General features: G+C 47.4%; 8 protein-coding genes across 8 annotated transcripts; 6 read left to right on the top strand and 2 right to left on the bottom strand.

The window, feature by feature from the left end:
- Positions 1 to 1,068: 1,068 nt before the first annotated feature.
- An04g08580 (uncharacterized protein) lies at positions 1,069 to 3,396 on the top strand (the record flags this gene model as incomplete). Its single annotated transcript, XM_059747718.1, has 1 exon — positions 1,069 to 3,396. The coding sequence occupies one exon, from the start codon at positions 1,069 to 1,071 to the stop codon at positions 3,394 to 3,396; it is 2,328 nt and encodes a 775-aa protein (XP_059600663.1).
- A 167-nt stretch (positions 3,397 to 3,563) lies between these two features.
- Positions 3,564 to 4,139, bottom strand: An04g08570 (hypothetical protein; the record flags this gene model as incomplete). Its single annotated transcript, XM_059747717.1, has 4 exons — positions 3,564 to 3,730; positions 3,826 to 3,908; positions 3,979 to 4,031; positions 4,080 to 4,139. The coding sequence occupies 4 exons, from the start codon at positions 4,137 to 4,139 to the stop codon at positions 3,564 to 3,566; spliced, it is 363 nt and encodes a 120-aa protein (XP_059600662.1).
- Positions 4,140 to 4,240: 101 nt separating this feature from the next.
- Positions 4,241 to 6,029, top strand: An04g08560 (uncharacterized protein; the record flags this gene model as incomplete). The annotated part of the gene is made up of 5 exons (XM_059747716.1): positions 4,241 to 4,373; positions 4,441 to 4,946; positions 5,019 to 5,688; positions 5,769 to 5,869; positions 5,916 to 6,029. The coding sequence occupies 5 exons, from the start codon at positions 4,241 to 4,243 to the stop codon at positions 6,027 to 6,029; spliced, it is 1,524 nt and encodes a 507-aa protein (XP_059600661.1).
- A 1,102-nt stretch (positions 6,030 to 7,131) lies between these two features.
- An04g08550 (uncharacterized protein) lies at positions 7,132 to 8,442 on the top strand (the record flags this gene model as incomplete). Its single annotated transcript, XM_059747715.1, has 1 exon — positions 7,132 to 8,442. One exon carries the CDS (start codon positions 7,132 to 7,134, stop codon positions 8,440 to 8,442), a length of 1,311 nt encoding a protein of 436 aa, XP_059600660.1.
- A 1,048-nt stretch (positions 8,443 to 9,490) lies between these two features.
- Positions 9,491 to 10,086, top strand: An04g08540 (hypothetical protein; the record flags this gene model as incomplete). Its single annotated transcript, XM_059747714.1, has 3 exons — positions 9,491 to 9,605; positions 9,685 to 9,840; positions 10,034 to 10,086. 3 exons carry the CDS (start codon positions 9,491 to 9,493, stop codon positions 10,084 to 10,086), a joined length of 324 nt encoding a protein of 107 aa, XP_059600659.1.
- A 4,173-nt stretch (positions 10,087 to 14,259) lies between these two features.
- On the top strand, positions 14,260 to 14,564 carry An04g08530 (hypothetical protein; the record flags this gene model as incomplete). Its single annotated transcript, XM_059747713.1, has 2 exons — positions 14,260 to 14,370; positions 14,454 to 14,564. The coding sequence occupies 2 exons, from the start codon at positions 14,260 to 14,262 to the stop codon at positions 14,562 to 14,564; spliced, it is 222 nt and encodes a 73-aa protein (XP_059600658.1).
- A 323-nt stretch (positions 14,565 to 14,887) lies between these two features.
- On the bottom strand, positions 14,888 to 15,915 carry An04g08520 (uncharacterized protein; the record flags this gene model as incomplete). The annotated part of the gene is made up of 3 exons (XM_059747712.1): positions 14,888 to 15,147; positions 15,214 to 15,396; positions 15,438 to 15,915. The coding sequence occupies 3 exons, from the start codon at positions 15,913 to 15,915 to the stop codon at positions 14,888 to 14,890; spliced, it is 921 nt and encodes a 306-aa protein (XP_059600657.1).
- Positions 15,916 to 17,351: 1,436 nt separating this feature from the next.
- An04g08510 (uncharacterized protein) lies at positions 17,352 to 18,946 on the top strand (the record flags this gene model as incomplete). Its single annotated transcript, XM_059747711.1, has 5 exons — positions 17,352 to 17,725; positions 17,794 to 18,003; positions 18,073 to 18,205; positions 18,280 to 18,339; positions 18,398 to 18,946. 5 exons carry the CDS (start codon positions 17,352 to 17,354, stop codon positions 18,944 to 18,946), a joined length of 1,326 nt encoding a protein of 441 aa, XP_059600656.1.
- Positions 18,947 to 19,127: the final 181 nt, after the last annotated feature.

Below are 19,127 nucleotides of genomic sequence, written 5' to 3'. Positions count from 1 at the left end.
GACCAGACATTGTACCATTCTCAAGTAAGGCACACCTGCGACTGAGTGTCTGAATGATCCATATGCAGTCATGCATGCATTGGAATACAACTAGGCAAGCAAGGTAACTGGTGGGTTGGTAGTTTAATGCACCTGAGGTTCTAACCTCAATGCCTCTTGCCTTTTGTGCCTAATAGCAGTTCATAGACGGGACGCTGGATCCGCTCAGAATTTCCTGCTAATACAGGGGCATCTCGAGGAGAACCCACACGCTTGAACGATGAAGTTTATGGAAGGTCCCAGGATAATTAAGATGCTCCACTCCGACGTGGGAATGCAAACAGCATTGAGTAGTGCCTTGTGTCCCCCTGATAAACAGGATTGGGGAAAGGCATAGATTATACGGAGTACATGGTGATTTGCGGGACTACCCGAAGAGGCAGGAGAAGCCAAGGGTAGCAGTGGTGCCTGAGGCCGACAGGCAGCAGGTGTTGTGACTTTCCGTGTGTACCCCGCCAAGCGTGGCAGAATGAAGATTTTAACCCAACAGTAGGATGAGCTCTTTCTGAACAGCAGACAAAAAAGGCATATGTGATAGTGATCTATCTAATTAACCAGTGCAACTTTACACCCCGCTTCCCTGACATCCACTGTACAATCAACACATTATAGGACGTGCCGCCCTTGATGCACGCCCTACCAATGGCACGGCGGTTTGGAATCTGATGGAAAGAGGCTGAATGAAGGACTCTGAGCTACCCCCCCAAAGCGGACCACGTCAACCAAATTCAAAAAGCACCCGTGGCATCTTCTTGCCTAACACTCTCTACTCCACCACTGGTGTTTGGCAAGCCAGTGAATACAATCAGTGTATGTCCAGCAGCTGTGTTTGGAAGTGCAAACCCTTGAAGATATCTGCATTCAGCCCAGTATTTTGGTTGCTTCTGTTCGTCCCCGTGACTACTAGCACGTAGATGGCTGCGCTATTCCTCTTCTGCTGGGGCTTGTTCTGGCATTAACTCCGATAATTATCTCCGAATACCCAATCGTTATCTCCGAAGGATATCATTCACGTTCGTGATACCTGCCATGTCAATGTTCAGGTCTCCTAGGGAGGTATCGTCCTCGGATACGTCCTCGGACGCATCATCGGACGAAAGTCAACATGATATGTCTACGGCAGACTGCGTGCCCACCCAAGGTACACAGCAGAATAAGGAAAATGGCGTTGATGAATCTCGTCTCCTCCAGGACAATGCCCATCAAGACCATGAGGCAGATTCCGGCACTGTGTTGGAGGGTGATACAAAAGGCCATTCGAACATGATGACAGCCGCTCTTCTCGAATTCTACTGTCTTAGTCGGGCGGCAGACATCTTAAACAAACAGGCGGGCTCGAATGGACGGTACACGCGTGATTCGCCCGAAGTGCGATATCTCGGGAACCAGTTGTACACGCACAAGTCTGCATTCCTGTCTTCGCTAGGCGCGTTGTCTCAGGGAATCGAAGGAGATGAATGGGGAGCGACAAGACAATATTATCGCGACAATCTTGATATGTTGGGCATGTCTATGCTAGATAGACTCAAAATCAATGATGTCGGTGGACAGCAATCTGGAATCACAACAGCATCCGATGCAGGCCCGAGCTCAGAGCAAACCAAGGCTCTCCAGCTGTGGCCAATTAATACAAAACTGGACATGGTGCAGGCCGGACATAGTCGTGCTGGACTGCCAGGCGGCCAAAAGAGACTAGTTGGCCACGAAAACGTCCATACCTCACGAAATTTTCCATTTGATCTCACGGCCTTGCTTGACTCGCCGGTGCACCTTCCAGGAAGCTCACCTGTTGGCCTGCCTCTATTTCAGCCCAAACCACAACCCCCAAACAGTCATCTGTCGCGGTATGTCATGGAGTTTACTGAGGTCAAAATCCTCGGCCGTGGCTCATTTGGCGAAGTATATCATGTCAAAAATCATATAGACGACCAGGATTATGCAATCAAAAAAATCCCCCTCAGTCAACGACGGCTTCAGCAGCTACAAGGTGGTAGCCAGAACCAGCTGGAAAAGATTATGAAGGAGATTCGAACACTTGCTCGACTCGAGCATACCAATGTCGTTCGATATTACGGCGCCTGGGTGGAACAGTGCCACGCTTCCGGTTATGCTGCTTCTCTGCACGAGCGGTCTGATGATATCGAATCTGCACAGATGCAAAGCTACACTTTTAGCCGGGAAATGACAAACAGCCAAAGCTTTGGGATCGTTTTCGAGCAGTCAGAAACTTCGACTGTATCACACCAGACATTACCATTGGACCTTGAGTCAAAGCCGTCCAGTACATACCATCGCCGTCTAAGTCACGCCAGTGTGGGCAGCCACACTTCGAAGGCAACGTCTGCCCATGACACCGGGGATGATGATGAAATAGAGTCCATTCCACGCAACTTCAGCCTCAACTCACAAGAACCTCTGTCTACCTTCGGTGGCACCGACGATGATATTTTCACGGATGGCCTCAGCGAAGATCCTTCCAAACTGCAAATTCAGCGGAAGTACCGAAGCGCAGCTCAGCTTCCCGCCGTTGTTCTACACATCCAAATGTCATTACACCCCATCTCGCTGAGCTCTTACCTGAACCCACAACCAAGTGCAAACACGGAGCATGACAAATCGCTCCCACGGCGCCACTGCTACCATCTGGTGCCTTCTCTAAAGCTAATGTTGGATATAATCTCCGGAGTTGATTATCTTCACTCCAAGAAGATAGTGCACCGCGATCTGAAGCCAGCTAATATCTTCCTCTGCGCTCCGGACAAGAAACAACTGGATGGATGTTCTCCCTGTACAAGCGTACATGGGCCAGTCTACAGATACTGCCATCCTCGTATTGGTGACTTTGGGCTTGTCGCAGATATTTCGCACATCAACGACTGTCCTCCAGAGGGATCGTCCACAATGCCACAAGACGCAGAGATCCACACCGTCGTCGGAACCGAATTCTACCGTCCGCCTATTCACGCCAGCAAGGCAGGAGTGGCTGAATCCCCAGGTCATAATACCAAACCAGCATCTGTGTACGTCATTGATGAGACCCTCGACGTATACGCGCTGGGTGTCATCTTGTTTGAACTGGTATATCCACTGAACACTAAAATGGAGCGCCAGCTCGTCCTCACAGGGCTCACCCGAGGATCACCGGGACAAACGTCAACCACATCTATTTTCCCAGGAGACTTCTCACAGAAGCTTCACATGGGCTCTATGGCCCTAGCTGATGGAACGTCGGTCGCCGACCATCTGATGACGTGCATAAGGGGCATGTTGGAGCCTGATCCGCAACAGCGCTGGCGCTCACCGCAGATTAAGAAGTATCTGGAGGAGCTTCTTTCTCAGGTGCAGGGCCTAAGCTAGACTCATGGTGTATAAAATGGTCTCCGACTGTTGAAATTCGGGCTAGGTAATAAACTAGTAACTAGATTAGTTGGCGTTGGCGATGTACAAATGTTCAACAACATACTGGAGACCTGGAACTTGTGTGTCGATTAGCGTGAGACAGGAAACGGGACCATGTAAATTATCTAGAGGCGAGCATAGCGTTGTGTACCAAATCGGATAGATCGCACATTCCCTGCATGTAGTGACACCGACTGTTGTAAAGTGGTGAGAGTCACTCCGTAGACAGCGGCGAACTCCCCGACCGCCACAACAAGCAGGGCCTCGGCGATGCTCCGACCAGCCCGAACCCCTTCTCCACCACCTCCAACTCGTGGGGGTTGCAAACCAAGTAGATTCATCTCTTCTTCAATTCATGACTGTACGTTCTAGTATTCACCCATACACTGGCGTAAGAACAACCACCGTGTCTCAAGATGATAGAACGGCAGAGGAAGGGGGAAGGCAACTTTTCACACATTGTTGGGTGTCTGCTCTCCCAGCAACCAGCCAAGCATAAAAAGCAAAGAAAGACTCACTGGGATGCGGCTACTGCGTCACCCCGCAACGATGATATGCCGAAGCACGCGGGCGATCAGTTCCCCGACCGCGGCCTCTCCCCGTCCATACAACGGCGGTATATATATCAGCGGATTCCAGACCTTTGCCCATTCAATCCCTTGCGTTTGCCTATCTTGTGCACGACGTTTCACCCCGAGCATTCCCCCATACCAGTGACCTCCATCGCCTTAATTGGTGAGATTCGACAGTATATCGGATTAGCTGCGAACTTCCATAGAATTACAAGCTCGATAGGACAAAAATGGCGAAAGAGAAGCAGTTGTCTGCACAGCAGATCTCTCAACACAAGACGCCCGACGATTGTTGGATTGTGGTCGACAATCAGGTATGGGATGTGACGGACTTCTTGGAAGAGCATCCGGGTGGATCTTCAAGTAAGATTGCAGCGCTACAGCTCCTAATAGTTATCTAGAACGATATATACTGACACGTTCTTCTAAGTTATCCTCAAGTACGCGGGACGTGATGCCACCAAAGCATACTCCGAAGTCCATGCTCCGAGTGTCATCAAAACTCAGCTACAACCAGAGCGAAATATGGGAGTGTTGGATGAAGCGACAATCAGCGATGATTGGGTGAAGCAGCCGCCCACTGAGAATCCACCTCTGCTCCTAGAGAATGAGAAGCCACCCCTACACACCCTGATAAACTCCCACGACTTCGAATTGGTAGCATCGAAAACTGCCAGCAAGAAAACGTGGGCCTTCTATTCCAGTGCTTCAACGGACCTTATCACGAGAGATGCGAACAAACTCTGCTTTGACCGCATATGGCTGCGACCGAGGGTCTTAAGGAATGTACGATCAGTCGACACGAAGACCAAGCTGCTTGGAATCGACACCGAACTCCCGCTGTTCGTTAGCCCAGCAGCAATGGCGAAGCTCATCCATGCGGATGGTGAGTTGGCAATCGCAAGAGCTTGTGGAAACAAAGGCATTTTCCAAGGGGTATGCTTGCTCGCCATTCATCTCCTCTGAATGTTTTCATCATCGCTTCTTCCATTCTGATTCCTTATACAGGTCTCTAATAATTCTTCCTATCCTCTCGACGACCTGCGCAGCGCTGCACCTTCGGTGAACATGTTCTTTCAGCTCTACGTGAACCGCGATCGTGCCAAGTCCGCTGCTCTCCTCCGCCAATGCTCCGCCAACCCCAATGTCAAAGCTATATTTGTAACGGTTGATGCCGCCTGGCCCGGAAAGCGCGAAGCAGATGAGCGCGTGAAAGCCGACGAAACGCTGTCAGTCCCGATGGCACCATCCAAAGCAAAGAATGACAAAAAAGGTGGCGGCCTGGGACGAGTAATGGCAGGATTCATTGATCCGGGATTGACCTGGGAGGATATGGTGTGGGTGCGGCAGCATACACATTTGCCCGTATGCCTGAAAGGTGTCATGTCGGCTGACGATGCGATCCTTGCCATGGAAGCCGGGCTCGATGGCATTCTGCTAAGTAACCATGGCGGACGGAATCTTGACACTAGCCCACCTTCTATTGTCACTCTATTGGAGCTTCATAAGCGGTGCCCGGAGATCTTCAATCGGATGGAGGTTTACGTCGACAGTGGTATCCGGCGGGGAACTGACATTCTTAAGGCAGTGTGCCTGGGCGCAACGGCGGTTGGAATGGGACGCAGCATGCTCTTTGCGACTAATTACGGCCAGGAGGGAGTGGAGCATTTGATTGACAGTAAGTGCTTTTCATTCTGTTTCCTTCTGTACACACATGAATACTCGCGATCCCTACTTGCTAACAGCATACATCGTCAGTAATGAGAGACGAGCTAGAGACAGCTATGCGTAATGTAGGGATTACTAGCCTCGACGAAGCTGGTCCCCATTTAGTCAACACTGGAGACATAGATCACCTGGTCCCCAGCTCGGCCACCCATCCGTATGCGCGGATGGTAGCTAAAGGCCGACGTCCAATTGGACCTAGGCTTTGATATCGATGCTATTTGTAATGGGTCATTATACACTTCGATGAACGCAAGAATACAAGCATGCAGTTCAGCTGGCCAACAGCAATGATGGCAGCCTCAAGCCACGGATAACAAGGCCTTTGATTAGGTAGCACTCATCTGATAGTCAGACAATCTCGCCAGTCGAGCATGCTCGCGTATCATCACGAGATGGATCAAATGATGGCAATGGTCTAGACGGAGTTGACATAGAAACAACAAGAGCAATATGATCCACAATTGTTTCCCTTCGCATCTCCATTCATAACTGCCATTTTCTATCCCGGAAGTGGCACATTGCTGGGATGATCCTCAATGGATTAACTGATTCCGCATACTGATTAGATGCCTATGTCGCATGAGCACTTGCCCGTACTGGTAGTCCGTTCTTCTGTCAAGGTAATACTTGTTTCTAGGCAGATGACCGGTTCTTCATTTCGACCACTACTTGGCATGTCGGCACTTAATCAAGTGGCGGATGAAGTCAAATCCATAGCAGGAATAGACCTATACCCAGCAAGCACCATTTATGAAGCTTTATGAAATATCTTCACTTTCGCAGCGCCACTCCCCACAACTGACTCGAGACGCGAGGAGAGAGACGACTGGAGATCGGGGGAACCGGTGGAGACGGGCCCGTTTTTGGGATCATCAACTTCCTGTCATCTCGCTTAGCCGCTGGCGTGTTTCTACCCGGCGCCAAACCCCAATTTATCTCCGGCAGAGTACAACTTCATCTTATCCATTCGATCTGTCAAGCTTCCTGTCCATCCCGACCTCGTATGAGGGATCCGCCTTGAGCGCATGGCGACTCTATCGACATCCTTCATGGTTCTGCCAATCTGCAGCCCTCATAACTTCTGAAACAGCCATTCCTGAGCAAGGCCATTGGGCTGCTTCGACCATAGATCCTTTCATCAAACTGGAACGGATCTGGAGATGACGGAAGCTTCGCTTAGCTTGATCAGTAGTCAAGCAGTTTGGCAGAGCTGATCATCCGAAAATTGTTAAATAGCATGAACGGCTCTCGAGATGATTCTTTTCTACAAGCAGATCGTTCTCTTCCGACTCGCCAGTCTTTCATTCTTTTCACTTTGTGAACTTCATTGATTGAAGTCTTTCCATTCTTTTGTCATTCTTTAGAAATTCCGCTGTGCGTGAATCAACATAAAATGCCTCTTTCTAAGATCGCGGGAGTCCTGCTGGCCTCAGCTTCCCTTGTGGCCGGACATGGTTATGTGTCGAGCATCGAGGTCGACGGCACTACTTACGGTGGCTACCTCGTTGACACCTACTACTACGAGTCTGATCCCCCGGAGCTGATTGCCTGGTCCACGAATGCCACGGACGATGGCTATGTCTCTCCCACTCAATACGACAGCTCCAACATTGTCTGCCATCGTGGCTCCGCTCCCGGTGCCCTCGCTGCTCCGGTTACTCCGGGTGGAACTGTCAAGATGACCTGGAACACTTGGCCTGATGACCACCATGGCCCGGTGATCACCTACCTGGCCAACTGCAACGGCTCTTGCTCTGACGTCGATAAGACGGCTTTGCAGTTTTTCAAGATTGATGCTGGTGGCTTGATCGATGATTCCGAGATTCCTGGTACCTGGGCTACCGACAAGCTCATCGATAACAACTACACCCGAAGCATCACCATTCCATCTGATATCGAGGCCGGAAACTACGTTCTTCGCCATGAGATCATTGCCCTGCACGGTGCTGAGGACCTGGACGGCGCCCAGAACTACCCCCAGTGCATTAACCTGAACGTCACCGGAAGCGGTACTGCCACCCCAAGCGGAACCCTGGGAACTGCATTGTACAAGGACACCGACCCCGGAATCTACATCGACATCTGGCAGAGTATCAGCAGTTACACCATCCCCGGCCCGACCCTCTACACTGCTGGCAGCACTGCCACCGCTGCTGCTTCTTCTGCGACCACCACTGCTGCAGCCACCAGCGCCTCGACGACCGAGGCTGCTGTTGTGACCTCCGCTGCCGCGTCTTATGCTAGTGCCGGATCCCAGACGACCATGGTCACCTCCTCTCGTCCTCAGCCCACTGGCAGCTCCGGCAGCTCCTCCAATGTTGGTAGCTCTGGTAGCACCAACAACCAATCCGGCAGTGGTTCAACGGCAGGCGGACAGTTTGGTCAAACCCAGCCTGGCATGGCAGGATCCGACAACACCAGCCCCTCCGATTCGGCCTCTACCCCCACCAGCTCCACCCCCAGCGTTGCTTCTAGCTCCGCATCTTCGGCTACTTCGGGCGTCTTGAGCGGCTCCTGCAGCCAGGAAGACTACTGGTACTGCAATGGCGGCACGGCGTTCCAGCGTTGCGTCAACGGCGAGTGGGACGCATCTCAGAGCATGGCTGCGGGCACTGAGTGCACTCCTGGAATCTCGGAGACGCTAACCATCGCTGCATCTTCGAAGCGTCGTGATTTTAGCGGTCTTCGCCGTCGCCGGCTGTGAAAAAGTTTACCGGTGTCTCAGTAGTGGTGTGATAAGGGATCTGTGGCATACGGGACGTGCATTATCTTTCTCTTCATGTGTATATTTACATTACCTTGACCAGCTCTAGAAGCTTTGACAGTAGAAGATATTGAGCTGAATAACATGCGTGCAACGCAAAATCCGTTCCTTCGTGTATCGTCTCAAGATGATTGTAGTCTTTTTCTACATCTATAGACCCTTGGTTTCTTTTCTTATCTACATTGGGAGACCAGTGGTAGTGATTTAGGCTTTATAATCACCCAAGAAAAAGAAAAAAAAAATAAACTTGCAAAACACATGGAGAGAATCTCACCTATGTTTTCAACAATAATATTCACTGCACTTGCCACAGCTAGCTTCGTTGACAAAGGCATCGTGGACGCTATAACAAAGTTAAGAATCGCATATACCAACTGGATCTTATATATATAAGATCAAACTAGCCCCATACCTCTTTCAACGACAACTCGACATATTTGTTGATAAAACTTTAATAACATGCAAAATAATCTGAACATCCGGACAATGTACTATCTAGCAGGTGCTGTCAGAAATATACATTTTATATTACGTTCGCTCCACAGCCGTAGAAGAAGCTGTAGAAGAAACTGTGGCTGTACAATACCTTGTAAGAATACCAAGCTTTTCTTGATAAAGTTTAATAAATACTGCTAGCAGATAATCTATTTAAAATAATTTATTCTTGATCTGTTCTGTCTTTTGTGCCTTGGTATAGGGTTTCCTGCAACAGTTTGGGGGGGGTGGTTGAAAAGGGAATGGGATAATGATAAACCTGATGAACGACCTGCAGATAAAGCAAGTTTTATGCCCCTGGCGAAGAATGTGACAGCCTCAACCGAGCACGGGTCTACTTCAACAGCTGTAGAGTATCTAGTGGAGACATATGGAATCATGAGAAATGTGGAGAGAAAATGGGGGTACAATTCGACTGCTGCTAAATGCGGATGACGTGAGATAGCTGCCTCCTCGTTAGGGCCGTGAAACTGAGGGCGCAGATTAGGTGAAAATGTTGTACGACAAGGAAGCGATTGAGACATGGATTGTTGTCGGACATTTTCAGGGTGTCGTTGGGAAACAATATGGCATATTAAAGAACCACACTCTTTCTCCACCGGCCGAGGGTATGTGGTGTAGGTTCCGCCGTCTTCTCCGGAGTCTTTCTTAGTGTACTTGCCAGTTAGTGTTTGTCCTTGTGACCAGATGTCGAACCACTATTACTCGAGGTGCAACAGTCTACGTGCCAAGGAGATCAGGCAACAATCGGGCGTATCTACCGGTTCTTTGCAGTGCAATGCCGTGTTCCGCCATTGAATACTCTATTACAGGCAGTTTCTAGCGTAGTAAATGGCCATCCATGTTACTTTACATATATCGCAGACAGCCTTATAATAGATAGGTCCTAAAATGAAATGAGAAGTATCAAGAGTAAGAAATAAGTGCTCGTATTTGGGCAAAGAGCAATAGTGTCGCCAGTGGCATACGCTAACCAAAGAGTGACAAATACTTTGCAGGCACTAGTTAGCTATCTGATTTTTCCTCTGAGTACTAGGGTCCAGGTACCTAGGAGCTGAGGAACAGTCGGATATATTTTCCGGGGCTTAGTGAGTGGGCAGGACTCTGGTAGTCAATCCACCTGCATTGCATAAGGCTAAGTAACACTGTATCTTTCCGCCACTACCTACAGTAAAACTGTTCTCATTACCACCTCTTCGGTCAATTTTATTCCACGTCATAAGTAACACCATATTCCCATAAGCTCTCTTGGGATACAATGTATAGCAAGTATCCCGTGGATATGCTCGAATTTGAACGCTTAGCAAGGTAGAAGCAATATTGAACATCTTCAGCCGTTCAGCCGCACGAGTGGGCCGAGTAGCCCAGCGACCTCAATAGTCCGGAGTAATATCTCGGTCTTTGTCATTCCTGCTTGAAAGCCCCCCTCTTTGAGACTGTGGGCGGGGTATCTAATCTCCTGCCATGAGCCCGTTGAAGCCTGCTGCATTTGTTGCCCCCGGGCAGGTTACACTAAGTCCGCTGAGAATGCAGCAGATGCCCGCCACTTACTAGATATGAGGAGATCCTCATCCATGGTTTCTTTTTCCAGTAGAGCAGAAAAGTGTTTTTCTTGAATTTATCAACATACTAGTTCTAATTGTCCTACGGGCCAGATCCAAGTCCTGCTGGTAATGTGAATAACAAACTGAGTAGATATATTGATACTCGATCTGCATCACTGCATGTTAGCGTTTGATGACCGTTTCAGTACAGTACATGATAGATCAATCGACTACAGCGTTGCAATTTGATTTCCTGAGAGTGAGAGACAGTTAAGTAAAGGGAATGTGATGCTAGGCGTTTACTCCACGCTTCAGGAATGTTTCTGGATGATAGTTATAATGAAACTCATTATGTGGGGTAGCCCCCGCGTCAGTTATTACGTTATTTCAATCAATAAGTAGGACTCTACATCTACCCAGTTCCGGTCCTCGTGTTTACTAGGTACTAGCTTGGGGTCTCGGACACCCTACTGAAGATCTACAGAGGGGTTGTTGCAAGTACTTTGAGGGGTATCACAGGGATTTCCACTAAACTCAATCGATACTATGGAATGCACTAGCTTTACGCCTATCTCATACCATTACTATCAACAATATGAAGGTGTCGACTCTTCTTTCTACGGTCCTCTTCACTGCTTTTGCGGCGGCTGCACCTGCAGATCCTACAAATCCCTTGGGTGTCGACCCGAGCAAGGGAGATCTGGTCGGACAGGCAGAGGCACTGCATGTATGGAGCCAAATTCCCACTTATTCCTCCTGTTAAGCACATTGGAATTAACCTTGACTGAAATCAGAACATTTACACCTGTCCTAATGCCCAGGCACTTGCCTGCTGTTCAGCTTGCTCGACTAGCTCTGGTGTGGGGTTCAACATCCCTGCATGGGCTTGTTGCTATGCTTGTGGCTGTTAAAGGGCTGTTCAAGACAGCTAGGTAAAGATCTCACGATCACACCTCTGTTGCAAAGCTCTATGTAGGCCTTTGGGTGGTTTATGGATAGTTCTGGAAGTGATCTGGTTTATTGTGCCTTAGCCCAGATTTTGTCATCAGGTTTTCCTGTGCTTTCATTTAAATGCAAAGGCTCGTGAACAGATCTTGACATTCTAGTTAACGCGGTTAATGGATAATCTAGACCACTACTACTACAAAGAAGTTATGCGATAGGATTCTGTCTGATCAATACATTAGTTCCGTTACTGTTTCACATCTCTGTTTCCGATGTAAAAGAGGCAATGGGATAGAGGACGAAATGGACGTGTCTTTATCCCACCACTCACAATCCTTACTCACTACTTGCATTCTGCCACGATATCCGATATAGCTTAGATTTATGTCCGGTGTGATGACACAAAAAGGACTGAGAAAGTGAGAACCCTGATAGTCAACAGGAAAGGCCCGCTTGGGCCGTCGGGTACCTACGTACTATTATCCATCCGGTACCCCCAATATACAAGCTGATTGGTCCTCGCGGCCACTAGTATGTCTCAATAGAAAATTAAGATATAATGCTATTTGCAAATAGAATGGTATGTATCACTGTGACCTGCCATATGGGCATATAATTTGTATTGATGTGAAAGGAGCTTTTGACACTGTAATTGCAGCGTTGCGGATAGTGCACAGGAACCAGTTGCAGCTAAATGTATTGCCCAATCAAAGTACTTATAGCCCCATGCCGAATGTTACATAGAGATAATTGAATCTAGGCTTTATATACAATGCATTGGATTCAATGAGAGGTTGGACATAAGTCAGTTGCTGAGTGGGACAAGAGGCAGGCTATGTAGCACGGAGATACTTTGTCCTCGGCAGTATCCGAGATAGGGCTGTGATGTAAGATAACCGACCCCAAAGAAGCACAATTAGTCTCTTCATTGGCAGAAGTATACAGTGTGAAAGAATTAGAAATCTCAGCCACTTCTAGTAGTATGTTGGCTGGGCTCAGCTAGTGCATGAGCCTGATTACACTCAACCCTCGAGACCTAACAGCAAAAGAAAGGCATAGATGATGGCACCTTCATCAAGAGTGCGGTAGTGCAATAGGTAAAAATCTATCAAAGGTGGCTTTTCATATCTAATATACGTAAGCAATATCTAAGGATGCAAATGCCACATGCCTTACTGTCGCACTTGGCTTGTGGCAATTTTTCAATCCAGAGAAGCCACATGCCAGCTAACGTAAGATGAGTCGGATCTGACAATCTTACCCGCTCTCAGGTATGTTCATATTTCTTACTTAGCTTGATCTTCCCGAAGCTCCGGTTATAGCGTGATCTACCCACCCAAGTTCTGGAACTATAACCGATATACTGGCACCCATGTACTCCTTGCGGTCGTTGAATAATATTAACACATTGAAACACGCCTTTCCTTCATTGTTACACCCTTCTTTTTTTCCATAGAAGTGCGTTGGTCATGGCCGTTTATTTTGATCTACATTTCCCATGGTGTCTCTTTCTCTGTTTCCAGGTGCTAAAGTCATGGATTCATCGGAAAAGTGCTAGTCTCAGCCATCCTATTTAGTCAGCTAGCACAAGTAATGCTTATAGTTTGGTGATTACACTTGACGATTTCAACATGCTTCGGAACTCATATTAAGCTAGGCAATGTGAGATGTAATATCCGGCAGGTATAGTGGCTGGCTGATCGGTAGCGATATCGGAAGACAGGTCATTTTTGTAGAGTGAAGGCGGGACTAAGAGAAGCGGTTTTATTTCGACCCACCCCAATGGATTGCCTTATTTTAAGCTCAGGTTCCGGTTCAAGTAAGTCTCTTGAGCCCGTTGCCTGAACGTCCTTACTTCTCAGACCATTGAATTCTATTTAAATATGATGATCCTGCACAGTTAGTGCAATGATTGCGAACAGGGACAATAACGGTGAGAATGTTTGCCTACATGAACCTTATTGTCTGTACCGCCACTAACTCCAGCCAGGCTGCGGTGAAGCTCTTCTTCAGAGTAAATGATGATCTTAGATCTAATACCCCACATCAGATTTATTGCAGCAAATTATGCAGAGAGAGGTGCAGCATGCAAGGGCTTGAGGAGGCTGAAACTGACCTCCACCGGTAAGGTGGCTTCCATGAGTCCATGCCTCAAGCCTGTGTCTAGTGATTTGATCACAATATATTCAATCTTTAATGTTCTGATAGCTTGTTTCTATTCCGAATATTCATCGTAATATACGCCATTGATGTTGCTGTGCCACACAGATGCTATATTGTATGAGGAAAAGCAAGGCGAACACGTGTGACCCTTCGAACCTTTGGCATGAAAGCAACCAAATATGCAAAATGTATTGCGTTTCCGTTGAGAACACATCTCAATTAGCATTGGATCAATTTGCTGATTATCAACCCTTATACAACTCTATCGAATAGCTGACTATGAGTTAGATGGCCCAGCAAAGTTCAGCTCTGCCCGGTGGATTAAAGTCGATCATGCAGGTCGCATTTCGATGGTCGCCTTGCTTGGGGCAGTGTCGTGGTCAGAATGGACTATGGATCAGATCATGCTAAATAAGTGTGAAGAAATAGATCGGCTGATTGAGGGAATCCCTTGCCGCTCATTGCGTGGCCATGCTTACTAGTCAGATGAAACGATATCACAGTGGCCTCCTGCCAGGTATTTAAGTCTGGGTACTCACCCCGATTGTATGTTCTCATTGTATTCTCCAGAGTATTCTATCTACAGAACAGCTTTATATCAATCATCATCATGAAGGTCTCATCTGTCCTCTTCACCGTCCTCTTTTCTGCTTTTGCAGTAGCCGCCCCTGATGGCATACTTGGAACAGGCCTTGGTGACAAGCTTGGTGACAACCTTCACGTAAGATCGGTAGGGGACTGAAACCCACGATTTCTATCGCTCACAGTCCTTTGAGCAGATATGCTGATTAGAACTCTCGACAGAATACCGACGCTTCCTTGCCATGCCACGGTGACCACGCAATCAAATGTTACACTACATGCCTTATTAGCGGCGATCCAGTGCACTGCGCCAGACATTGTGGCTGTGAATAGGTGGCTTCAAGGGAACTAAAAGTCTGGGCAACAAACAGACATCTTAACACTCATACGCCATCTTGTTTCTGTATTTACTGATCTGTGTTTTTGTGAATTTGTATATTCCAGTCTGCCTTAGTATGGGTTTTTCCTCGGTAGCGCAGGTTTCCCTATGCTTTTATGCGAATGCAAAGGCTTGATTTGTTATCTTCATAATTCCACGCATCCGACAGTTTATCCTAACGCCCGAATAGAAGATTCGCTATATATTCTAAGCCACGTAGTACGATTAAATAAGCTCCATTGGATTGAGCAACATGCTATTACCATTGTAGACCATGCTAAAAATTCGCTTTGGGTTTCCGAGCTGTATCACCAGCCATATATATCTGATATCTAGATAGATATACTCGATCTCGCATGACAAAGTGACATCTTGCAGCCCAGTCACCTGTCTTGACAGACCCATCTTTGAATACGCAGTCATGCGTCCCATGCACCATAGCAACATTAGAATTAGGGCCGTACGGGAAAACCTGCTTAAGGCGATGCGTGCATTGCTTGGTTGGATTCCAAAGGGCCTTCCTTAGGGTTAATATTCCTATCCAACGATTAATGAATGCATAAAGTCTTAGGGGACTGTTGGATATGATCCTGGCACGCTTACCTTCTCTACCATGAACTTCCTTTCCCCTCATTAATACCGTAGCATCGGGCGTAAAGCATTGTATATATCTCTCGTGCTCATTCGGTGCATCCATCAGGAGATAGAATTCATTCAAAAATCGCTTATAGGCGGGATCGAAGGGTATTAAGGGATAGGCCGGACCCATTTTTGGCCTTTCCAGTGCTGTCGATATAGTCAGTAAGTAGTGATTCGTGAAGTCCAACCAGTATGCTTGCCGTCGCTTGGCAAGATTGCCAGTGCCTCTTGTCGGTATTTCTCATCCAGAAGTATAGCCTCTGCCAGGCTTGTATCGAAGAATGATCTCACTTGAATTATCTTCCTTGTCGCATTGAATTTGCAGTGCCAGCAATAATGCTGTCTGTAAATGCGATTGCCCAGTTTCGTTCGGGTGTTTTTGGTCTTCAACTCAATAGAAAGCCACCCTTCCTTGTTACTCGTTATGCTCTCAGGGGAGGCTATCTCAAATATAGGACCCGGGTCTGATATCAGCCTGACAATAGGCAGCCATACATTATCAAGGAATTGTGACTTCGATCTCCATACTCCCGATAAAGCGCTTTGTCCTGTGATTTCCCAGTGGACATTGTCGTCGACGTGGTTGAAGAATGATTCGTAGCCGCGGGGGACCTTTCCTAATTCTCCGAAAATAGATAGAATTTCATTGTGGGTGAGATATGGCATCTTGACAGGTTGATGGGGAGAGCGTATGGCTGGCCACTGAGTCTCACTTGAGGATATCTTTGTATTTAGGAGGTCAAGGGAAGAGATTAGTAGTGAGCGGTAAGCCCCGATGAGATTCGTAAAACCCAAGCATTCATGTGGTCACAGTTGAAGCCAGCCACATTCCAGGTAAAAGTAAAAATCGCGGATCAATCTTCCGCGATTTAGTCGCTTCAGCTTTGGACCAGGTAAAGACTACTGCGTTCTAGTTATATCTAGGCAATGCAATGCATAAATCTTCAACTATCTCCATATGTCAATCCATGGATGTCTTCTTCTGTTTGAATGGGATGCTGATGGCTTATATCGCGGGGATGATGGTTTCCAAAGCTACGAGTCCATCCAACTGAACTTAATCCGGGCATCTTTCCGAATGACAAAATGACTCGGCTTTGTGGGGATAGCACTTGCACCTATGGAGTTCAGTAATGGTTTGAAGATCGAGTAAGCTAACCAATGAGTGGCGATCACACAAGTAGTTTACAGAACTGAGCAACGGTGTTGGGATCGCAACCCTATACAGCAAAATAATGGGGCGCATCTCCACGCAAGACCCAATCTTGAACTGCTCAAAACCCAACAAAAGCCTTGCTTTGGCAACATGATGTTCGGGGGCATTATTGTTCTCTCACATGTCTAGATAAAGGACGTCTGCGATGTGCAAGTCATACTCATTAGAATCACACTCCACGAGGAAACCGCCAAAGCCTTGTTCTTATTCTTAGACCCTTTCATTGATGGTGGTGTGCATGCCATAACTTCAAGTGGAAGTAATACACTAAGAACATTGCATAAGTGACGCGCCAAAGAACTTTGCAGAGTACTATGACCAGGAAGCTCCATAGAGGCTACAGTGAGTCCTCGGAAAAGACTTCCTCTCGACTGTCTAGGCCGGATTTCGGGAAACAAAGTTCAGCATGGCATGGATCTGCACTTCCCAGAGATTCCGAATGGCAACGCACAAGACTTTATCAGAAGGGAACTAGAGGAAGATCAGGCTTCTTTATTGGGCTGGAGAAATTTGGCGTAGCTTAGCTGATCCTCCGCGGAGCCATCAAGAATCGAAACTTATAAAGGCTACATCAATGATTTCATGACTTCCTACAATCTCTGAACCAACACTCCATTGCCTCCATGGCCGGATATGGCAACGCATGATGTCAAAGTCCAACGAGTTTTGCCAGCCTAAGTCCTACCGTGTGGAGATCCGACATTATGCCTTGAGCCAACTTGCAGAAACAGTGAACTGGTATGCTTATAAGCAACTAGTAGCTCCACCGTTGAGAATGCTGTCCTTGCTTTGTTTCTTCAGACGATCATGTCAATATCTATTCATACAGTAACCATTCTGACACATAAGACATTCTTCACCACAACTGATTGCTTATCCCTCTAATATGGAGACCATCTCGGAACGACTTCCTGTTTACTTCCACTGGGCACCACTATTCATCCTCGCTCTACCTTTCTTCAACTACATCATAGGAGTTACCAAAGCCATCAAGTCCCCTCTTTCACGAATCCCCGGGCCATGGTATGCTCCCTTGACAACATTACACTTAAACTATGCGTTCGCAAAAGGAACGATATGGAAAGCTGTGGAGAGATCCCACGCAAAATACGGTCCTATTTTCCGCCTCGGGCCGCGACAAGTGTGGATATCAGATAAAGAAGCCATCAAGGCCATCCTTATGACAGTTGATCTGCCAAAGGTCACAATGTATGCAGAAATATCCAGAGATCGAAGCAGCCCTGGGTTGTTTGGGGAGATGTAAGCGCCCTACTGTATGGGTATGGAGGAAAGCAGTTGGCAAGAATGAGTTACTGATCTCATCTTAGTCGACCAGATCCACATAAGCGACTTAAGAAGTTTTTATCTCCAGCATTCACAATCGCATATGTTGATGGGCTTGAGTTCCTCTTCTCGGAATGTGTGGGTGACCTTATCAATCGATACGTGGATTTGTTATCATCTCCGACGTCAAGGGGACAAAAGGAGCTGGTAGTTACGGACCTTATGCAAGACCTTCATAGCCTGGCACTTGACATGTAAGTGTACCATGGCAAACTGGAACCCAACAAGGATATTCTGTGTTTGTTGACATTATCGATAATAAGCATGGGAGAATGTTCCTTTGGCAACGGATTCGGACAGACGAACAAAAACAAGAAACTGGAACTTGAATTTGATGAAGGCATATGGCGGTCGATCCCAACGGCTATCTTTAAAGGGATGACTCGCAGATATCAGGTAATATACAATATTTCTGCTTAGTGAACCAAGTGAGCAACATGATAACGCAGAATTAGTTTGTTTATATCAAGCGCCTTCTAAGAAGGCTTGGTCTGAACATCGAATTTGACTGGCCACGAGAGATGATTGCTGTACTTACATCCCGTGAATAATCCCCAAGGATGAGCAAATTAACTGACAATCAAATAGGCCATTTCCGCCGTGGCAGGCCATAGAAAAGCAAAACCTAAGAGTGTTCGCCCCGATCTTCTCCAACACTTGCTCGAGAACGGCGAAAGGCCAGACAGCGGAGTCAAAATGGGGACCAGGGAGGTTGTCGATCAGATGGCCGAGATATTATTAGCCGGGTCCGAAACCACGTCGGGAACGATCGCTTGCTTCTTCCTCGAAATCTTACGCAATCCGGAAATGAAGGAGAGATTGTTGAAAAGTCTACCGGCGCTTAGACCAAGTGACCCAATCATCTCGAGCAAGGCTGTCCGAACGTCTCCTGAGTACGAGTACCTGGAGGCATGCATCAAAGAAGTGCTCCGATTACATCCAATAGCATCTGAAATGGGCCGTCGGACTGGAAACACTCCGATAAATACAATGGGATACTATCTCCCTGCCCACACGATCGTCTCTGCGTCTTATAGGCAGCTTCATCGAGATCCGAAATACTGGGTTGACCCTCTGCGCTTTTGGCCTGAGAGGTGGCTGGATCCTCGGCCTTCTGATGTGCCTGCACCTGAGTAGGTCGATACTATTGTCGTTGGGCGATAAGGTGGGGTGCTAACAGTCCGTTTTTAGCATGCACGCTTACTATCCATTTTCTGCTGGGAAGCACTCTTGTATTGGCAAGAAGTACGTTTCTATCCTTTGGTTTTTTTTTTTTTTTTTTTTTTTTTTTTTTTTTTTTTTTTTTTTTTTTTTTTTT

This window comes from Aspergillus niger (assembly GCF_000002855.4).
Source record: "Aspergillus niger supercontig An04".
NCBI lineage: Eukaryota > Fungi > Ascomycota > Eurotiomycetes > Eurotiales > Aspergillaceae > Aspergillus > Aspergillus niger.
This window is presented reverse-complemented; position numbering and strand designations above follow the sequence as displayed.